The sequence below is a fragment of the Mesocricetus auratus genome, unplaced genomic scaffold (assembly GCF_017639785.1).
Source record: "Mesocricetus auratus isolate SY011 unplaced genomic scaffold, BCM_Maur_2.0 Super-Scaffold_100007, whole genome shotgun sequence".
Taxonomy (NCBI): domain Eukaryota; kingdom Metazoa; phylum Chordata; class Mammalia; order Rodentia; family Cricetidae; genus Mesocricetus; species Mesocricetus auratus.
In genome coordinates, this window is record NW_024429191.1 from 34,184,079 (window position 1) to 34,204,344 (window position 20,266).

General features: G+C 44.8%; 1 protein-coding gene across 1 annotated transcript; it reads left to right on the plus strand.

Annotated features, from left to right (window-relative positions):
• The first annotated feature begins 10,492 nt into the window (after nucleotides 1-10,492).
• Hint1 (histidine triad nucleotide binding protein 1) lies at nucleotides 10,493-13,971 on the plus strand. The gene is made up of 3 exons (XM_040748671.1): nucleotides 10,493-10,692; nucleotides 13,290-13,394; nucleotides 13,660-13,971. Exons 1-3 carry the CDS (start codon nucleotides 10,582-10,584, stop codon nucleotides 13,822-13,824), a joined length of 381 nt encoding a protein of 126 aa, XP_040604605.1. The 5' UTR covers nucleotides 10,493-10,581; the 3' UTR covers nucleotides 13,825-13,971.
• Nucleotides 13,972-20,266: the final 6,295 nt, after the last annotated feature.

Consider the following 20,266-nt stretch of genomic DNA (forward strand, 5'->3'; position numbering starts at 1 on the left):
AAAATAAAAATGAATAAATTATTTTAAAAAGTCGGTTGGTGGTTGTTGGCATTTTGGGCAGATCCGGATGGGTCAGGTATTAGGGCACTCGTGAGTAACAGAATACTGAGTGTTACACAGCTCAGGTGGAAAGGTATCCTGGAGCTCGGGAGCCAAGAACCACCACAGGTTATAGTAAACTTAGCAACTTACAGCCTTGCCTCAGGGAAAGGCTTCCCCAGTGTATCTGCTCTGCTCTGGCAGGACAGGGTCTTCCAGCTGGGGATGTTCGCCCACTGTAGCAGTTTTGCTCTGCAGGAGGTTTCTCCGGCGAAGTTGCTACAGTTCAGTTCTGCTCTGGGAGAGTGGAGAGCTGAGAGCTGAGTGTAACAACTCCGCTCTGCCAAAGGAAGGTTTCCCTGGCAAAAGTATTACAGCCATGCTCGCTCTGCTCTGCCCAGGGTTGGCCCTGCTCCACTGCCGCAAAAGAAGATCTTCACCCAAAGCTCACCCAAGAGGTTTATTGGGAGAGAAGAATCCAGGAGAGTAGCACAGCCTGTAGCTTAAACAGCCACAAGCTGAACAGACAAAGGGTTTATATAGGGCTTCCAGGGAGGGGATTGCTCAGATTTTAGTGCTGAGCTCAGATTGGCTAGAGCTCTGCTCGAGGATTGGTTAGTTTTCTGCACAGGGTTAGGGTCAGATGTGACTCTGGTTTTAGGACCAAAGTGTGTTTCTTTCTCTGGTCCTTTTTAGCCTTTTGGCTCCAATTTTAGGGCCAGGGTGCATTTCTTTCACTGACTCTGATTCCAGGGACAAAGTGTGTTCTTTTGGCACTGGTTTCAGGATCAGGGTAGATTTCTTTAGTTCTGGTTGCAGGTCCAAAGTGTGTTTCTTTGGCTCTGTTCAGGGTGTGTTTCTTTGACTGGTCCCTTTTCCCTACATTGGTGGCTCATGCCTTTAATCCCAACACTTGGGAGGCAAAGCCAAGGAGATTTCTGAGTTTTAGGACAGCCAAGACTATAGAGAAAACCTGTCTTGAAAAAACAAAACAAAAAGGTGTGGGCAGGTTTGGTTTTGAGATAGGGTCTATAATCCTGCCCAATTTGGAGCTTGCTATATAAATCAGGCTGATCTCAAACTTACAGAGACCTGCCTGTGATACATCACCACACCTGCACTCTTCTTTAGAAATGCCTTCTACTTTGAGACCTAAAATTGGCCTAGAACTCACCAGTTAGGCTAGACTGGCTGGCCTACCCTCAGAGATCTTCCTGTCTCTGCCTGCTCGTGCTAGGATTAAAAGTCTCTAACAGCATGCCTAGCAAGTCATTATGAGAACAGTAAGATAATTGTCAACTTTTAAAAATTGTTGATGATGGCTGGAGAGCTGGTATAGAAGTTGAGAATGCTGGCTTCAAGGGCTGGAGAGATGTCTCAGTGGTTAAGAGCACTGACTGCTCATCCAAAGGACCTGGATTCAATCCCCAGCACCCACATGGCAGCTCACAACTGTTGTTAGCTCCTGTTCCACAGGATCCAACATGACACCCTCACACAGACATACATGCAGGCAAAACACCAATGTACATTAAAAAAGAAGAAAAAAGCGCTGGCTGTTCTTCCAGAGGACATGGGATCAATTCCTAACACCCATTTGCAGTTAGCAACAATCTGTAACCCCAGGGATCCAACACCCTCTTCTGGCCTCCAAAAAAACCACATACAAATGGTGTAGACATACATGCAGACAAACACCCATACACATAAAAATAAAAACTTAAAAATTGTTATGGAGCCGGGCAGTGGTGGCACACGCCTTTAATCCCAGCACTCGGGAGGCAGAGGCAGGCGGATCTCTGTGAGTTTGAGGATGGGCTGGACCGACAGCCTCCAAAACAATACAAAGAAACCCTGTCTCGAAAAACCAAAAAAAAAAAAATCGTTATGGAGGTTCTAGATTTGCAGAAGAGCATTTAATATAACCAATTAAATCAAATGTAGTGGCTATTGTATTTTATCCAAGAAACAATAAATTAGGTGATCTGTGACACCTAACTAGGTGATTGTGCCTTCTGGAGTAATTTTTTTTTAAGTTGAGACAGGGTTTCTCTGTATTGTTTTGGAGGCTGTCCTGGAACTCGCTCTTTAGACCAGGCTGGCCTCGAACTCACAGAGATCTGCCTGCCTCTGCCTCCCGAGTGTAGGCATTTCAGGCGGATGGGGATGGGATGGGTATTTTGGCACTCGGGAGTCATAGGATACTGAATGTTACACAGCTCAGATGGAAAGGTATCCTGGAACTCGGGAGCCAAGGACCACCACAGGTTGCAGTAAGCCTAGCTGCTTACAGCCCGGCCTCAGAGAAAGGCTTCCCCAGTGTATGGGCTCTGCTCTGGCAGGACCGGGTCTTCCAGCTGGGGATGTTCGCTCAGTGTAGCAGTTTTGCTCGGCAGGAGGTTTCTCGCGAAGTTGCTACAGTTCAGCTCTGCTCCCAGAGAGCTGAGAGCGGAGAATGGAGTATAACAACTCAGCTCTGTGCCAAGGGAAGGTTTCCCATGCAAAAGTGTTACAGCCCTGCTCGCTCTGCTCTGCCCAGGGTCGCCACTGCAAAAGATCTTCACCCAAAGCTCATTGAAGGGGTTTATTGGAAGGAAGAATCCAGGAGTGGCTGCCCTCTATCAGAGCGGCAGAGGACAGCCTGGTAGCATGAACAGCCACAAGCTGAACAGACAAAGGGTTTATATAGGGCTTCCAGGGAGGGGATTGCTCAGATTTTAGTGCTGAGCTCAGATTGGCTAGAGCTCTGCTCGAGGATTGGTTAGTTTTCTGCACAGGGTTAGGGTCAGATGTGACTCTGGTTTTAGGACCAAAGTGTGTTTCTTTCTCTGGTCCTTTTTAGCCTTTTGGCTCCAATTTTAGGGCCAGGGTGCATTTCTTTCACTGACTCTGATTCCAGGGACAAAGTGTGTTCTTTTGGCACTGGTTTCAGGGTCAGGGTAGATTTCTTCAGTTCTGGTTGCAGGTCCAAAGTGTGTTTCTTTGGCTCTGTTCAGGGTGTGTTTCTTTGACTGGTCTCTTGTCCCTACACGGAGTGCTGGGATCAAAGGCATGCGCCACCACTCAGCTGAGTAATCTTTTTTTGAAAAAATTACACTTCAGTCCTGTCTTTGTTAGGGTTTCTATTGCTGAGATGAAACTCATGACCAAAAAGCAAGCTGGGGAGGAAAGGGTTTATTTGGCTTATACTTCCTCATTGCTTTTCATCACTGAAGAAGTCAGGCAGGAACTCAAACAGAACAGGATCCTGCCTGAAGGCAAATGCTAATGTAGAGACCATGGAGGGATGCTGCTTACTGGCTTGCCTCCCATGGCTTACTTGACCTTCTTATAGAACCCAGGACCAGCAGCCCAGGGATGGCACCACCCACCATGGACTGCAGCCCAGGGATGGCACCACCCACCATGGACTGGGCCCTCCATCACTGATCACTAAATGAGAAAATGTCTTATAGCTGGATCTCAAGGAGGCATTTCCTCGGCTGACACACAAAATCACTCAGTACAAGTGAGTGATATAGCACAATTTCCTTAAAAAATAGTTTGTAGTAATAATTTCTGGCTAGAAAGGTAACAAAAAATCCTCCTATGTTATTTGAAAATACAGTTCCTGTGGCTGGAGAGAAGACTCAGTCAGTGCTTAATAGCACTGACTGATCATGCAGAGGACCTGGGTTGAGTTCCCAGCAGCTCACAACTATCTGTAACTCCAGTTCTGGGAGATTCTCTTCTGTCCTCTTACATACATGTGATGCCCACAAAGCCATGCAAGCATACACACACATAGATAAAATTTAAAAAGAAAATATAGTTCTACAGTGTCCAAATCAGATCAGTGAATCTTCCCTTAAACATTTCCTTCAGCTGTTTCACAGAAGAAGTGAAATGAGATGACTCGGCACTCTTTACTGATCTGGTTATTATGGGAACATATCCACATAACTGAACAAACTCCAAAATGTAAGTTCACAGAACTATGTGGCTGGCAGGATAATGTTACCAGTTCTCCCTGCCCCCTCCAAAAGAAAGATTCGTGCACTCAGATGCCCATAATTTCTCATTGTCTTACCTCGCAGGAATAAGGGTTTGGGGTAGGTGGATTAAATTAATATTCTGAGATGGGAATCTTTTGTCTGGTTTATTGTCTGGTGGGCCTAATGAATTAAATTAAAAGTGGAAGAAGAAAACAGGGAAAGATTGGAGATACTCATCTGCTGGCTTTGGAGATGAATAAAGAGGCCACACACCAAGGGAAGCATTTGGTCTCTGGAAGCTGGAAAAGACAAGGGAGTGGACTGCCCTCTAGAGGCTCCAGGAAGAATGCAGCTCGGCTGACATGAGTTTTGCTCAGTGGAAACAAATTTGACTTAGGGCATCCAGAATGCCACCCATTCATGGTGTAAGCCAGTATCTCTTACCCTTGCCTGGCCATCGCATCTCTTCTCTCCTCCCTTTCAAGGGCCCTGTGGTTACGCTGGGTTCACCCAGATAATCCAGGAGCCTACCTATTTCAGAGTCCATACGTTAATCACAGCTGCAAAATACCCTTTACCTACTAACATAACATGCTCAAGGGATCCCCCTGGGTACCTGCTGGGACATGGGCATATTCTGCTTACTTCATCCAGCTTGTGTGAAGCTAGTCAATAAGCTTGAAATGAGAGTGAACGGAGGAGAAACAGCCAGGACATGATCACACAGGTTCCTATTAGTCAACATAAGGATTTTGGATTTCATTGATAGAATGTTCTGGAATAGTATCAGTAGGAGACTGACATCATGGTGCACATTTTACAAATATCATTTTGGCAGGGTGTGGAGGCAGGAAGGTCAAGAGTTCAAGGTCATCCTTCATTAAATAGCAACTTTCAAAACTCTGACATAACTGGGGAGACAGCTCAGCTGATAAAGTGCCTGCTACATAAACAAGAGGATTGATCCCCAGTACCACAAAAACAAACCCACTTACCTACACACTGGCTCTGAACTGTCAGTCATCTCTGTCAGTGCGGGTTACAGGTTAGCTTGTACTCAATCAGGCTCAGCAGCTTGCATCTGTGAGTGTTAGTATTAATTTTATTTGCAAGGGGCTGGTTAGTAGATATTTTCAGCTCTGTGAATCCTTTGGTGTCTGTCACTATTGGTTTGTTTTTGGTTTTTTTGAGACAGGGTTTCTCTGTATAACTGCCGTGGCTGTCTTGGAACTTGCTCTGTAGACCAGACTGGCACGAACTCAGAGATCCACCTGCCTCTGCCTCCTGAGTGCTGGGGTTAAAGGTGCTTGCCACCACTGTCTGGCCAATGTTGAACTGTACTGCCACAGTCTAGTAGCGGCCACAGCAGATGGAAAACAAACACACATGTGTTTGTCCTAATAATGCTGGTATGAGCAATGGCATTGAGTTTAAGTAGCATTTACAAATTATCACATATCTATAATCCAATGGTTTTTTTTCATTTACAAATTATCACATATCTATAATCAAATGGTTTTTTGAGACAGGATTTCTCTGTGGCTTTGGAGGCTGTCCTGGAACTAGCTCTTGTAGATCAGGCTGGCCTTGAACTCACAGAGATCCGCCTGCCTCTGACTGCCAAGTGCTGGGATTAAAGTCGTGCGCCATCACTGCCTGGCCCAATTTTTTTTGTTTTTTTGTTTTTAATCAAGTAAAGTTTTTGAGTCCAATAGCAAAGTTTACTGAATATAGTTTACAATAACCTAATTTTAGCCAGGTGGTGGTGGTACACGCCTTATAGCCAGCACTCAGGAGTCAGAGGCAGGCTGATCTCTGTGAGTTCGAGGCCAGTCTGGTCTACAAAGCTACACAGAGAAAAATACCGTCTCAAAAAACCAAAATAGGGGCTGGAGAGATGGCTCAGAGGTTAAGAGCACTGGCTGCTCTTCCAGAGGTCTGAGTTCAAGTCCCAGCACCACATGGTGGCTCACAACCATCTATAATGAGATCTGGTGCCCTCTTCTGGTGTGCAGACAGGAACAATGTATACACAATAGATAAATAAAATTTTAAAAACCAAAATAAAATAATCTACTTTCTATCTAATGAATGACTGAAAAAATTCATAACCTCCAAAACAATGTAAAAATAAAATGCTGACTAACCTTTTAAAAATCAGCATATACTATGTACACAATTTGAAATATCAACTACTTCATAAATATGTGTAACTTGTATGTGTTAACTGAAATTTTTTAAGGCTTATTTTTATTTTATGTGTATGGGTGTTTCCTGCATGAATATCTTTGTACCATATGCAGGAGGATATCAGATGAGGGCATCAGCTCCTCTGGACCTGGAGTTGCAGATGGTTGTGAACCACCTTGTGGGTGCCGGAACTGAACTGGGTCCTCTTGAAGAAAAGTCCATATTCTTAACCACTGAGCCATCTCTCCAGTCCTAATTAATTTTATATTTAGGAAGACAGCCTGAGGCATTACACATATTTTGTCACTGTATATGAATCAACACTGCATTTAACAAATTTGTAACATTAATAATTCAGGGGCTGGAGAGATGGCTTAGTGGTTATGAGCATGAACTACACTTTTAAACGTCCTGAGTTCTGCTCCAACCATTCACACTGGGTGACATCAAGTGTACAGACATCTGATACCTTTGGCCTCTGCAGACACCTGCATTCAACTGCACATTCTACCTTTCTCTCTGTCAGGATAAATAATAATAATAATAATAATAAAATAAGCTGGGTTGGGCAGTGGTGGCTCTCGCCTGTAATTCTAGCACTCAGGAGGCAGAGGCAGGTGGATCTCTGTGAGTTCTGAGTTGAGTCCAGCCTGGTCTACAAGAGCTAGAGTTCCAGGACAGCCTCCAAAGACACAGAGAAACCCTGTCTAGAAAAACCAAAAAAAGAAAGAGAGGGAAAAAAACTGGGCCTAGTGGTACATGCTTTTAATCCCAGCATTTGGGAGGCAGTGTCAGGCAGATCTCTGAGCGTGAAGGTGAAGACAACCTGATCTACAGAGTGTGTTCCAGAACAGTTACGGATAAACAGAGAAACCCTACTTGAAAAATCAAAATAATGTTTGCAAAAGAGTAAGCTGCAAATATAATACTCCTTCACCTCTAAATACATAAGTGGATTTGTAGACTGAGTTTCTGTCCTGCCAGTCCAACAGCCATTTAGTCCCAAATAAACACACAGGGGCTTATAGAAATTATAAACTGGCCTACTGCTTGGGCTTCTTATTGTCTAGCTCTCTCTTAATTATTAACACATAACTATTAATCTATGTATTTCTACATGGCCTTATCTTACCAGAGAATGCCCACACATCCTACCTCCCCAGTGGCTATACAACCTCTCCCTGGCGGCTCCTCCCTGCCTCCTTCTTCCCTGCATTTTCCTAGTCTGATCGCTCTGCCTGTACTTCCTGCCTGGCAACTGGCCAAGCAGCATTTATTCATCAGCCAATAAGAGAAACATATATTCACAGCATACAGGACATCCCCCATCATGGGTTTCTTCCTACAACAGCATTACATCACTGGTCTTCAGGACACAGTACCAGGGCCAAAAGCAGAGACATCATCTGGAACACACTAGAAACCTAACTCAGAGGACCCCAAGCCCAGGCCAGCTGATACTGATGAGCATTCTGTAGTTATGGAATGAAATGACAATGACTTCAATAATAACGTCTTTTGCATAGATATTATTTACCAGTGATTGTAAAGTATCACTAATGATTTGATAGCAAAGAATAGGTGTAGCTGGGAGCTTTTTTGCATCCTGCCCAGTCCCACAGCTGCTTATAAAATAATCACCCAGAGGCTTAAAATTAATTATAATTGTTTGATCCATGGCCCAGGGTTTTTTTTCCCGAGACAGGGTTTCTCTGTAACTTTGGAGGCTGCCCTAGAACTAACTCTGTAGACCAGGGTGGCCCCAAACTCACAGAGATCCGCCTGCCTCTGCCTCTCAAGTGCTGGGATTAAAAGTATGTGCCACCAACACCTTTTTTATTGGCTAGCTCTTACATTTATATTAACCCATTTCTATTAATCTATGTATTGCCACGTGGCTGTGGTGTTACCTGATTTTCTATATGCCTTGCTTCCTCAGCGGCTGCTGGCATCTCCTTCTCACTCTGCCTTCTTTCTCCCTGTGTCTCTGCTTGGATTTCCTAACTATCTTCTGCCCTGCCATAGGCCAAAACGGCTTTATTTATCAACCAATAAAAGCAGCACACATTCGCAGAGTACAGAAGGACGCACACATCAGATAGGACACTCTGAGATCGCCAGGAATTAATAATTTTGTCAAGCCAGGCATGTGCTGCAGGCATGCAATCCCAGCACTCTGAGGTGGATGCAGAAGGATCAGGAGTTTAAGGATATCCTTAGCTACATAGCAAGTTGACAGCCAGCCTAGGCTATATAAGACTCTTTCTCAATAATGGTAATGATAATTTTGTCAAGACAATGTGGTCAAATATCATCACATAGGGCAATTCATGCATTCAGGAGGAGCAGTTTTTTTCTTTTTTTTTCTTTTTTTTTTTTTTTTTTTGAGACAGGCTTTCTCGGTAGCTTTGGAGCCTGTCCTGGAACTCATTCTGTAGCCCAGGCTGGCCTGGAATGCGCAGAGATCCACCTGCCTCTGCCTCCAAGTGGTGGGATTAAAGGCATGTGCCACCACCACCTAGCAAGTCTTCCTTTTTTGTGCTGGAGAGATGGCTCAGAGGTTAAGAGCACTGGCTGCTCTTCCAGAAGTCCTGAGTTCAATTCCCAGTACCCACATGTTGGCTCACAACCACCTGTAATGAGATCTGGTGTCCTCTTCTGGCCTGCAGGAATACAAGCAGACAGAACACTGTATGCATAATAAATAAATAAATCTTTAAAAAGTCTTCCTTTTTAAAGATATTTACTTTGTATGTGTGTGTGTGTATATGTGTGTGTACATGGATGCATATGTGCACACTTGATTGAAGGTATCCTGCTAGGCCAGAGACTTCAGATTCCTCTGGAGCCAGAGTTATAGGCAGCTGTGATGTTTGTCCTAGCTTCTTTGAGAACAGTATATGTTCTTAACCTCTGAATCACCTCGCTAAGCCCCTAATCTTAATACGGTTACTTGGAGATGGTCAGATAAGAGAGCCAAGAACTGAATCCTATGAGGTGTGGCGATGGAGACTCATTGTGCAGAAGAAAATACCATCTAGAGGGGCAGGGGAGAGTAGATGTTGAAAGCAGATAATGGTAGCAAGTGGCAACCCTTGCCAACAGATCTGTATGACAATTGGTACTGTCTACAGAACCTTGTGAATGGAGGTCCCAACAAGAAGGAAAGGGACTCAAAGAACCAAAGATGACAAAGTGGACACAATATGTAGAAACGCTTTTTAAGAGAAGCAAAGGGATAGAGAGGGGGAGGCAGGGAGGTGGAGACAAGAAGGTTTTGTTCCTTCCAGGTGCAGCATCTAAGCTGCAGTTGATTACTGCTGGCAAGACGGGTCTAGAGACTTACACACAGCTAGGTCTCACCTCTGTAGATCTGGATTTACTTGATCTGAAGTGTGGCCAGAGATGTTGAAAGCACCCCTAAGTGATTTTTAGTATGTAGTTAAGACTGAGAACCACAAGCCGGGTGTTGGTGGCGCACACCTTTAATCCCAGCACTTGGGAGGCAGAGACAGGCGGATCTCTGTGAGTTCGAGGCCAGCCTGGTCTACAGAGCTAGTTCCAGGACAGTCTCCAAAACAATACAGAGAAACCCTGTCTCGAAAAACCAAAAAAAAAAAAAAAAAAAAAAAAAAAGACTGAGAACCACAGCCACATACAGCAAAAAACAAAACACCTGACGTAAAACTTCATAGCTCTAGCCAAGACCTCAGATAGCGGAGGGTTTAAATGATCAGGGTTAAGAGCATTTGCTGCCCTTGAAGTAAGTGAACCAGGTTTCAGTTCCCTCTACCCACATGGCTCACAACCACCCTAACTCCAGTTCCAGGCAGTCCCAGACACAGGACATGGTGCACTCAGATACACACTGGCAAAATACTCGTATACATAGATTAAAAATAAATCTAAAAAAAAATAAAGAAATTCTAAGGTATGTCAGTCAGCAACCGTGACCAGCACCATTCTGGTTAGAAAACAAACTGCTTTGAGACAGAGTCTTAGTTAACCCAGGCTGGCCTCAAACTCATTATGTTGCAGAGGATAAACTTGAACACCTCAAACTCCGGGATTACGGGTGTGCAGCACCAAGCCGGTTTATTAGGCACTGGGGACCAAACCCAGACCTATGCGCCCTTGGCAAGCACTCTACCAAACCCAGCCTCCACCTGGAGCTGGCAAATCAGATTTTCCTACAGAGGTGCATAGGCAAAGAAAGGGCGTTCCTCCTCCTATTTCGCTCCCAAGCTCGCCGCAGCCGCAGCACCGACGCCACTGCGCATGCGCAAGGCGACCGAGCGCGAGCAGGCGGGCCCCGCGCGCTCCCGCGGTTCCTCTCCCCACCGTGGCCGCGGCGCGGGAAGGCCAGCGAGCGGCTGCGATGGCTGACGAGATTGCCAAGGCTCAAGTGGCCAAGCCCGGCGGCGACACGATTTTCGGGAAGATCATCCGCAAAGAAATCCCCGCCAAGATCATCTTCGAGGACGACCGGGTAGGCTTGCGGCCGGGCGACACGCCGGCGTTCCCTGAGGAGCTGCGGGCCTGAGACGACGCGCGGCCCGGCTGGCCTGGCCGTGCGCCCGCGTGGCCCTGCGGCGCGTGCCTGCGCTCGGGTTACGCGTTATCGGCCGTTTGGCCCGCCGCGTGTCGCGGCCCGGCTGAGGTGCGGGCGGTGGCCGCGGGCGGTAACGCCCGCCCGGACCCCTGGGAGGTGACTACCGGCGGGGTGACGCCCTCCGGGGCGCGCGGCCGCCACCCACCTCGCCGGGGTCAATCTGGCCCGCGAGAAACCCGATCCCGCTCCCGGCGCAATCTCCGCGATCTCCCGCGCGCGGCGGTCCACGCGCTGCGAGGCTACTGGGGATTCGCGGTCCTTCCGCTCCCTGTTCCTCCTGCAGATGTTGCCCCTGGAGACTGGAATCGGCCCCTCAACTTTTTAAAAGATATTGCTTTAGGCGTTATTTATTTATTTAAAAAATCGGGTTCAAGTACCCCAGGCTGACCCCCAACTCGCTGAATAACAACTGCCTGGGGCTGACCTTGAACCCTTGATCCTTCTGACCCCACCTCACAGGAAAGCATTTGTGGTGCGGCTCAAGCGGTTTTTTTCCCCCTGTGTGATAGATGCAATTGAAGTGGACACTGAAGACCAATTTTGTAAATTATTTCCTAGGCGGTTCTGTGTATGGTCTCACATACAGCAGGGCCCATTGACTAGAAAGTTTTGTAAGTGGTTTGTTAAATTTGCTAAAAAATATAAAATAATAAGAACTCCTTAATGCCACTGGTAATGTCCACGTAGACTCAAAACATTACCCCAAAATTAATTCAGTTCCTTGAGGTGAGTTTTATTTTAATTGCATTAATTATAGACTGTTCTGTAATCCCAGCATCCAGAAAGTTGAGTCAGGAGTTACAGGTCTGCCCGTATTACAGGGTAAGACCCTGCCTCAAAAGCAAAGCAGAACACTTAAAGAAAAAACTGTAAACAAAAGATCATCACCCTGTGATTCTTGTACTTCGGGAGGTAGAGGCAAGAGAATCAGTTCAAACCCAACCTGGGCAACATGGGGACCATAGTTTGCAGTTGTTTGATAGATGATCTTTGAAATAATGACTGAAGTTCAGAGTAAGGGCTGAAACCTTTTAAATGACACTGTATTTTACCGAGTATATCAAGTAAAAGTACTCACTAGCCTGATAAGTATGGCTGGGTTCTGTTAGGAAGGGAGCAAGAGATTAACTCCCCTCCCCCCAAACAGAAAACAAAAAACAACCCCATCTGTGCAGGCTGTACCTGCAAAGTGAAAAAAAAAAATGAAACAGGAAATTGCACAATCCTGACTTTGAAAAAGGTGGGAGGGGAATCAGGTTTGTTTCCCAACACATAAAGGCTGAGGAGATGGTTCAGTGGGTGCTTACTCCAAACTTGTGAGGAACCAAGTTCGAGTTCCCAGCACCCATGAAAATGGTGGGCATGGCTGCATGTGCCTATGACTGTACAGTTCAAGGCAGAGACTGGCAAAGTCCTGGAGCTTCTGGTGGCTGGCCAGCCAGCCTGGTCACAATTTTACCAAAGTTCAAAAGGAGACACTGTCTCTTGGCGTTAAGGTGAAAAGCAATACAGGAAGGCTGTGTGCATAGGTTATACATACACCCACATATTCATGTGTATGTACATGCACATACACAAAAAAGGCATTATTAACATGCTATGGAGGGAGGGATTTGTAGCTTTTGAAGTTGAGAAATGTATAGCATTTTAAATTAGACAAAAGTTGGGGTTAAGACCTATTTGATTCCCAGTACCAACATCAGGTGGCTCACAACTGTCTTACTCCGGTTCCAGGGGATCCAGTATCCTCTTCTGCCCCCCCCCGGTTTCTCTGTGTAATAGCTGTTCTGGAACTTGCTTTGTAGACCTAGCTGACTCTGAAATCTTTTTTAAAAAGAGAGTACAGAGAAGATTATTTTGTGTGTGTGTGGGGGGGAGATAGGCCCTGAAGATAGAGAACTATGGACAGTGTGACTTGAGCCAGAGGACTTGAATGATATCAGCCTGGCAGGGTTGATAGAACTTAATTTTGCTCATTCATTGTCTTTATAACCTACATTTCTATGAGTTGACCAAGGCAACTGGTATAAAGGAAAACATTTAATTGTGAGCTTAGTCCATTATCATCCTGGTAGGAAGCATGGAGAGAGAGAGATATCCATGATCATTCCAAGATGACTAAGCATTCAAATATATGAGCCTTTGGTGGCCATACTTATCAAACCACCACATACATTAAATCAAAGATTCAGTGTCACTGTCTTAAAATGGTTGTCTTGGATCACTCAGCCTAAATCATATATATATAGTGGTAATCATCTGCTCACCCTTTCCTTTCTTAACATGTCTGACCTTTAATGATTACATTTCTGCTTAAAGTCCATCTTCTCTTAAAACTTGTCTTAACTGTCATGTATACTTCTGTTTTTAGTATCTAATTCACTGCCTCCCATTTGGTTAGTGCTTAATACTTGCTAAAGAGTATGTTTTAGTCTAATGGATAATATACTAACGCTTCTGTTTCTTTCCCCCAGTGTCTTGCTTTTCATGACATTTCCCCTCAAGCGCCAACACATTTCCTGGTGATACCCAAGAAGCATATAGCCCAGATTTCTGTAGCAGAAGATGATGACGAAAGTGTAAGTAAATTTCTTACACATTTTACTTCACTGAGTTTTTGTTGTTGCTGTTCTTTTTGTTTTGTTTTGTTTTTGACAAATGGTCTAAGTAGCCCTGGCTGTTCTGGAACTTCCTATGTGGACCAGGCTGACCTAGAACTCAACAGAGAAGCCTGCTTCTGTCTCCTGTTGGGATTGAAGGCATACACCACCATGCCCAGCTTGACTGTTACTTAATGGAACAGCAGTGTACATTTCCTGTACTTAAGAAATTGTTTTTTTCTAGCTTCTAGGACATTTAATGATTGTTGGCAAGAAATGTGCTGCGGACCTGGGCCTGGACCGGGGCTATCGGATGGTGGTGAATGAAGGTGCAGATGGGGGACAGTCCGTCTACCACATTCATCTCCATGTTCTCGGGGGTCGGCAGATGAACTGGCCTCCGGGTTAAGCAGGTCGGGGATAATTTTCCCTTCTCTAGGTAGTGATTCAGTTGGCAAGTTCCAGTATATTAAATGGCCACATAGTTTTTTGCCTGTGTATGGAAAAATTGAAGAGATCATTTAAAATCCTGTGCCTAATAAAAAACATTGTTGCATGTCTCTGAGTGGATTTGTTATTCTGGAACTGTGTGTGTTAGAATGAGGAGGGTAGGTTCATGATAGAAGTTTTTCATGTGTATGTTGCTGGAGACCAGACTCAGGGCCTCAACAATCAGGACTAGGGATCTACCACTAAGATAGGCCTACAGATTTGATCCCAGCACTCAGTAGACAGAGCCAGGTAGGTCTCTGAGAGTTCTAGGCCAGCCTGGTCTACTAGTGAGGCCGTCTGAAAAATAAAGAAATAGGCCCACAACCCAAGTTCCTTGGTGTTTTCTTCTCAAGGAGGCCTTGGCATTTGAACACTAGTAAAGTAGTGTAACTAGTCTTCAATAAAATACAAATAACCTCTTAGACTAAATTATTAAATTAGGAGAATTTTTTATCATCCTCTCCCCTTTTTCTTTTTAAGACAGGTTTGTGTAGCCCTGGCTAGCGTGAAACTATGTAGACCAGGCTGGCCTCAAACACATAGGCAATTCTCCTTCTGCCTTCTATTGTCCTGGGATAGATACCCACATTTCATGTAGTAGCCAGTCTCCAGGATAGCCCACAAGAATCCTCTGCTGGTCTGGCCTATGAGACTAGCAGTTTGCCTGTAAGGTCTTAAAGGGTGATCTGGTTTACACCATGTTCTCTGGAAGGGCTTTCTGCCCTAGATGAACATTTACGTCCAACAAATTCCTCTGCTATGATGCTGTAGGGAGGAGGGGCCTTTGTTAAGTGATCAAAAGAAATAACTGGATTCTGACCTCACAACAGACCATGCATAGCTCATTTGCCATGTGAGGACCAGTAAGAAAGCAACCTCTGTGAGCCAAAAAGTGGGCCCTTTCCAGGTACTGAACTATGAGAAAGAAGTTGATATTAGAAGCCAGCTAATTGATACTTTACACTATCTGGAACAGTCTATGGCATTAGCTTTGTGGGACAGCCAGTGTCTATGGCTAAGGAACTTCAGGCAGCCTGCTGAAGAGTCCTGTGCTGAGAACAGACCTGCCAACAGCTAGTGATAATGTCCCTGTAAGCAAATTACACTGGTATTGGATCACTTTAGAGCTGGAGTTCCAAGTGGTTGTGAGCTGCCATGGGGGTGCTGGAAACCCAACTCTTACCCTCTGCAAGAATAAGCAGTCTTTCCCACTGAGCCACTTCTAGACTTTGGCAGAGTATTTTATTGCAGTAATAGGAAAGAAATGAACAGTTTTGCCAGAAACACAAACTTGTACCTAAGTGTTATATCATGGAGCATCTGCTTAGAGCAGCATAAATAAATGTAAGGCACTTGGAGATTTTGAACACCCCTCCTATTTGAGAGTCCTTGCCCCCAAAAGAAGCTGAACTGAAGAAACCAGTGAGAACTGTTGCTGCTCTACCAGCTAGGATACAAGCCCTTGACTTAGGCTCTGCCAATCAGATGCACTTATCTGGGATTTTGATTCTGAGACTAATGACAGAGGAACAAGGACAGTGGACATTTTATTCTGGTGTCTGTGGCAGCGGCTTCAAGTTGGCAGGCACAACAGTGTCTCTGTTGCCAACCCTTGGGTCCAGTGTTGAATGCCAGGGAAGACAACAGTGTAGGCTGGTTCCTGTGTCCAGCGACAGCAGAGTGTCCTGCACACTGGCTCCCTGCCTCTGCTTTGCTGGTGGTGTTTCTGTGTAACTTGCCTTTATGGGTCATCTATTAAGCATTATTTTGGGAAGGTGACTGGTAGAAAAAACAGTGGGATCCTGTTGTGATCCTCAGAGAAAGGTGAGATGGATGATAAAGACTGGAGACTGGTTTGAGATGAAGGCAAGGAGAATCCAGTGAACATTAGGGAGTGGAGTTTTCAGAACCTGTGAAAAATAGCAAAGGAGTGGACTAACTCAATCATGAACTGATGTGCCAATTAAAGGCATGGCTTAGGGCTTCCAAACACAATTACTATAGGAATATATGAAGGGTACACCAAAATAAAGAACTGGGGAAGTCTTCTGACTGCTATTTTTTATTTTTTATTCTTTGGTTTTTCGAGACAGGGTTTCTCTGTATTGTTTTGGAGGCTGTCCTGGAACTCGCTCTGTAGACCAGGCTAGCCTCGAACTCACAGAGATCCGCCTGCTTCTGCCTCCCAAGTGCTGGGATTAAAGTCGTGCACCACCAACACCCAGCTCTTCCATGTCTTGTTGGCATCTCCCGAATGCCTAGATTCATCTACTTCCTTTTTCTCAGGCTGGAATTCCCTCCTGCCTAGCTGTTGGCTGTTCAGCTCTTTATTAAACCAATCACAGTAATACATTTTCACATAGTGTACAAATATTCCACAACAAGCCTAGGCTGCCCTATGTAGACCAGGCTGGCCTCAAACTCACAGATAATGACTGTTGCTGCTTCCTGAGTGCCAGGATTAGAGGCATACACAAGCACACCTAGCCTGCCTTTTTTTGTTATTCAGCTTGTGTGTGTGTGTGTGTGTGTGTGTGTGTGTGTGTGTGTGCGCGCGTGCTTATGTAGTTTATATGCAGCAGTTTGTATATGTGTGTGGGGGGGTGCAGGCACCTGTGCACATGCATAGAGGCCTGAGGAGGAAGACATAAGGTATTACTCTTTGCCTTAATCCCTTGGGACAGGATCTCTACCTAGAGCTAGGCTTACGCCAGCAAGCCCCAGAGACCCTCTTGTCTCCACCATTCACTGCTGTGGTTACAAGGCCACAGCTGGTCTCCCTTGAGTATTGGGGATTTAAACACAGGTCGTTAATGTTTATGCAACATGGGCTTTAATACACTGAGCCATCTTTCCAGCTCCCTTATGTTTTCCCACCATGTAGCCCAGGCTAGTCTTGAACTCTAGATCCTGCCTTACTCCAGAGTGTTGGGATTATAAGCATGCACCACCACACTCAGCTTTTATTACTGCTCCTAATAGTGCTGAAATTGTGTCTTGTGACAGGGCCTCATGTAGCCCAGGCTGGCCACAAGCTTGCTATGTACAGGACTGACCTTGAATTTCTGATCCTTCTGCCTCCACTTCCTAAGTGCACGGATTAGAAGCATGCACCATCATACCTAACTTTTTTGGTTTTTCAAGAGATCTCATGTCGGGTTGGCCTTCAACTCACTACATAACTGAGCATGACTTTAAACCTCTGGTCCTCCTGCCTTCATTTAAGTGCTGGGATTACAGGTGTGTGCCACCAAATCAATTCCATATTACTGAAATCTTTACAGTAACAAAATCAGAATCCTAAATAATTAGCTAAATTTATCAATTTAAAACCCAGGGACTTTGCTGTGACCACTGTAAAATTATAAGAAATTGTGCAAAACACACTCTAGCAGCGGAAGAACTGAAATTGTAGTAAGCCAAACAATGCTGGATTCTCAGTACCAACAAGTATTGTTTGCTTAGTTGATAAACTTGCAGTCTCCTAGGAAAGCTAAAACGTTGATTAGGAAAGAGTGACAGCTAATATATGGGATAAACCGTGCTGGAGGATTTGGCTGATAAACCACCTCCAAATCCCCAACCTTCCCTTGACGAGAGAGAGGGAGGGAGGAGAGAATGTCGTTTCCATGTGTGTCTGTTACGTGTGTCTGTCGAGTGTATGCATGCATGTGGAGGTCTGAGGTAGGTGTCAGGAATTTTCTTTGTGGGAGCTGCTTCACTCAACCCCTGACATTGACATTTATGTGGATTCAAGGAATCCAAAGGAGCCCTCTTGTATGATAAACGGTTAAATACCATAACTTTTAGCTGCTGAGCCATCTCCCCACTCCGGAGGATATATCTGATTGTTTACAGACCCCTTCTCAAAATTGCTCTTTTCTGCCTTTTCTGAAAGCCTTTCATCCCAGCACTCGGGAGGCAGAGGCAGGTGGATCTCTGTGAGTTCTATAGAGCTAGTTCCAGGACAGCCAAAGCTACATAGAGAAAGTCTGTCTCAAAAAACAAATAGCTCTAAAATTGTATTTTTCCACTAGCAGGAGGATTAAGAGTTCAAGGCCAGTGTCGGCTACATATGGAGATGCTGTCACAGAGAGGAAAGGGAGGGGAGGGAAAGGATAAAAAGACAACAACATAGGGGCTGGAGAGGCAGTTCAGCTGTTAAGAGCACTGGCTAATCTTGGAAAGGACCCAGGTTCAATTCCCAGTACACACATGGCAGCCCACAGCTGTCTGTAACTCTAGTTCCAGGAGATGGTACCTTCTGACCTCTGTGACACCAGGCATTCACATGGTACACAGACATACATGCAGACAAAACATGCATATACATATAATAAAAGAACAATTTTAAAAACATTTAAGGGACACACAATTTTAAAAATGAGCAAATAGCCGGGTGGTGGTGGTGCATGCCTTTAGTCCCAGCACTCAGGAGGCAGAGGCAGGAAGATCTCTGTGAGTTTGAGGCCAGCCTGGTCTACAAGAGCTAGTTCCAGGACAACCTCCAAAGTCACAGAGAAACCCTGTCTCAAAACAAACAAACAAACAAACAAAAAAACATAAAATAAAAATGGGCAAATAGCTGAGGTCTTTTAAGGCATTGAAAATACTCTTGAGATTATAATGGGTTCATTTAAGTACACATATATCACAATCCATGGAATGTACATGGCCTACCTTGAGACCCTGTCTCAAAACAACAATAAGATTAAAAATACAGTAATCATATGGCCAACTGACTAAACACATAGGCACATCCATTTGTAAGCATACAATTAAGAGAAATGAAAACAAGAGTGAACTGTGACTGAAATTTGTGGGTGGAATTTGTTGTAGGGTATTCACCAGAGAAGACTGCTCAGACATGGGTTTAAATCAATAGAAAGTATTAACTAACCTGAACTACACTGGATGTGCAGGATCTTTCTGGATTGACATACTTCAGTTAACAAGAACAGTTGGCCAGAAGCAGAATTACTGAAGCTAAAAAGCAAGGTTAGTACATTTAGAGACTTTCCAGGACTTTGATGGAGTAGGTCTTTGTTTTCATTTTGGCTGGTGATGGTGTCTTGTGTGCTGAGTTTTACAGCCGGAGGGGTACTTAAATCATGGAGTCAATTTGCTAAAGTCTGGGACCCTGATACATTCTCTACTGATCTTAGTGAATGAGTCAAATCATGGACTCATCCTGTTATAATTTTAAGATGCAGGGGCCCATCATTAATCCAATCAGAATGAGAAAGATCCAGCCAGTGCTGATAGCAGAGTAGTTAGCCTGGAGACCAAGAGAACAGAGACTGGTACCAATTAATTTTCCCAACCATGGCAAGATTTTCCCTAATTACTCCTGATAAACTATCATAGAAACAATACATTTCTTCCAAAGCCATATATAGATTTCTTTATCTCATGAAAAGTTTAAAACTCTCAACTTTTGAAGGACCATTTCTGCAAGGGAATCTGTTGTTTCAATTCAGAATTGAAACTTTTAATACCTCTAGGTTCTGCTCATCCTATCTACTTAGTTTAAAGCATCAGAAGAGAAAGAGACACGTTTAGTCAAACCATTAGTACATGTCCATTAAGTAGTCTCAGAGGCCCAGTAATGTTGTTGTTGTCCATTAACCCATTAGGCAGAATAGCAGGCCTAGGGTAAAGGTTAAGTTTTGGCCCCTTATAAGCCCTCTTAACATTAGTTTTGGCAGCTCCCAGTCACAGTGAGTTTTGTCAGTCAATGAACTGACAGTCTGGTCAGTTCCTGTCCCTAGGTAGTACAGGGACTAGGTGTCTAAGCATAGCCAGCAGTCCAGGTGGATTTTTGGATGGGAATGATTAACTCTATCCCCAGGGTTCCTTCCTGTGATATGGATTCTGATTCCCCAGGTTTTTCCTGTTTTCTGTTTTCCAAAGGCAGAATCTTTTTGTTTGTTTGTGTGTTTTTGGTTTTTGAGACAGGGTTTCTCTGTGTAGCTTTGGAGCCTATCCTGGCTCTCACTCTGCAGACCAGGCTCAACAGGAACTCACAGAGATCTGCTTGTCTCTGCCTCCAGAGTACTGGAGTTAAAGGTGTGTGCCACCAACGCTCAGAGGCAGAATCTTTTAAAGTTTTTAAGAAAGCTTCAGGTGTTTTTTGTTTTTGTGTTTGTTTTTTCGACACAGGGTTTCTCTGTAGGTTTGGAGCCTGTCCTAGAACTTTCTTTGAAGACTGGCCTCAAACTCACAGAGATCCACCTGCCTCTGCCTCCCTAGTGCTAGGATTAAAGTCGTGCAACACCACCGCTCGGCTGGCTTCCACTTTCTTGACCATGGTAATGTCAGCTACCTTCGCACCATAGGAGTGGAGACAATCACCATGC

What these genes read in the sequence shown, in the direction of transcription:
- Hint1 (XM_040748671.1), top strand. Translation starts at nt 10,582, where the DNA reads ATGGCTGACGAGATTGCCAAGGCTCAAGTGGCCAAGCCCGGCGGCGAC. An exon ending in TCATCTTCGAGGACGACCGG is followed by an intron (nt 10,693 to 13,289) that starts GTAGGCTTGCGG and finishes TCTTTCCCCCAG; the next exon opens with TGTCTTGCTTTTCATGACAT. An exon ending in CAGAAGATGATGACGAAAGT is followed by an intron (nt 13,395 to 13,659) that starts GTAAGTAAATTT and finishes GTTTTTTTCTAG; the next exon opens with CTTCTAGGACATTTAATGAT.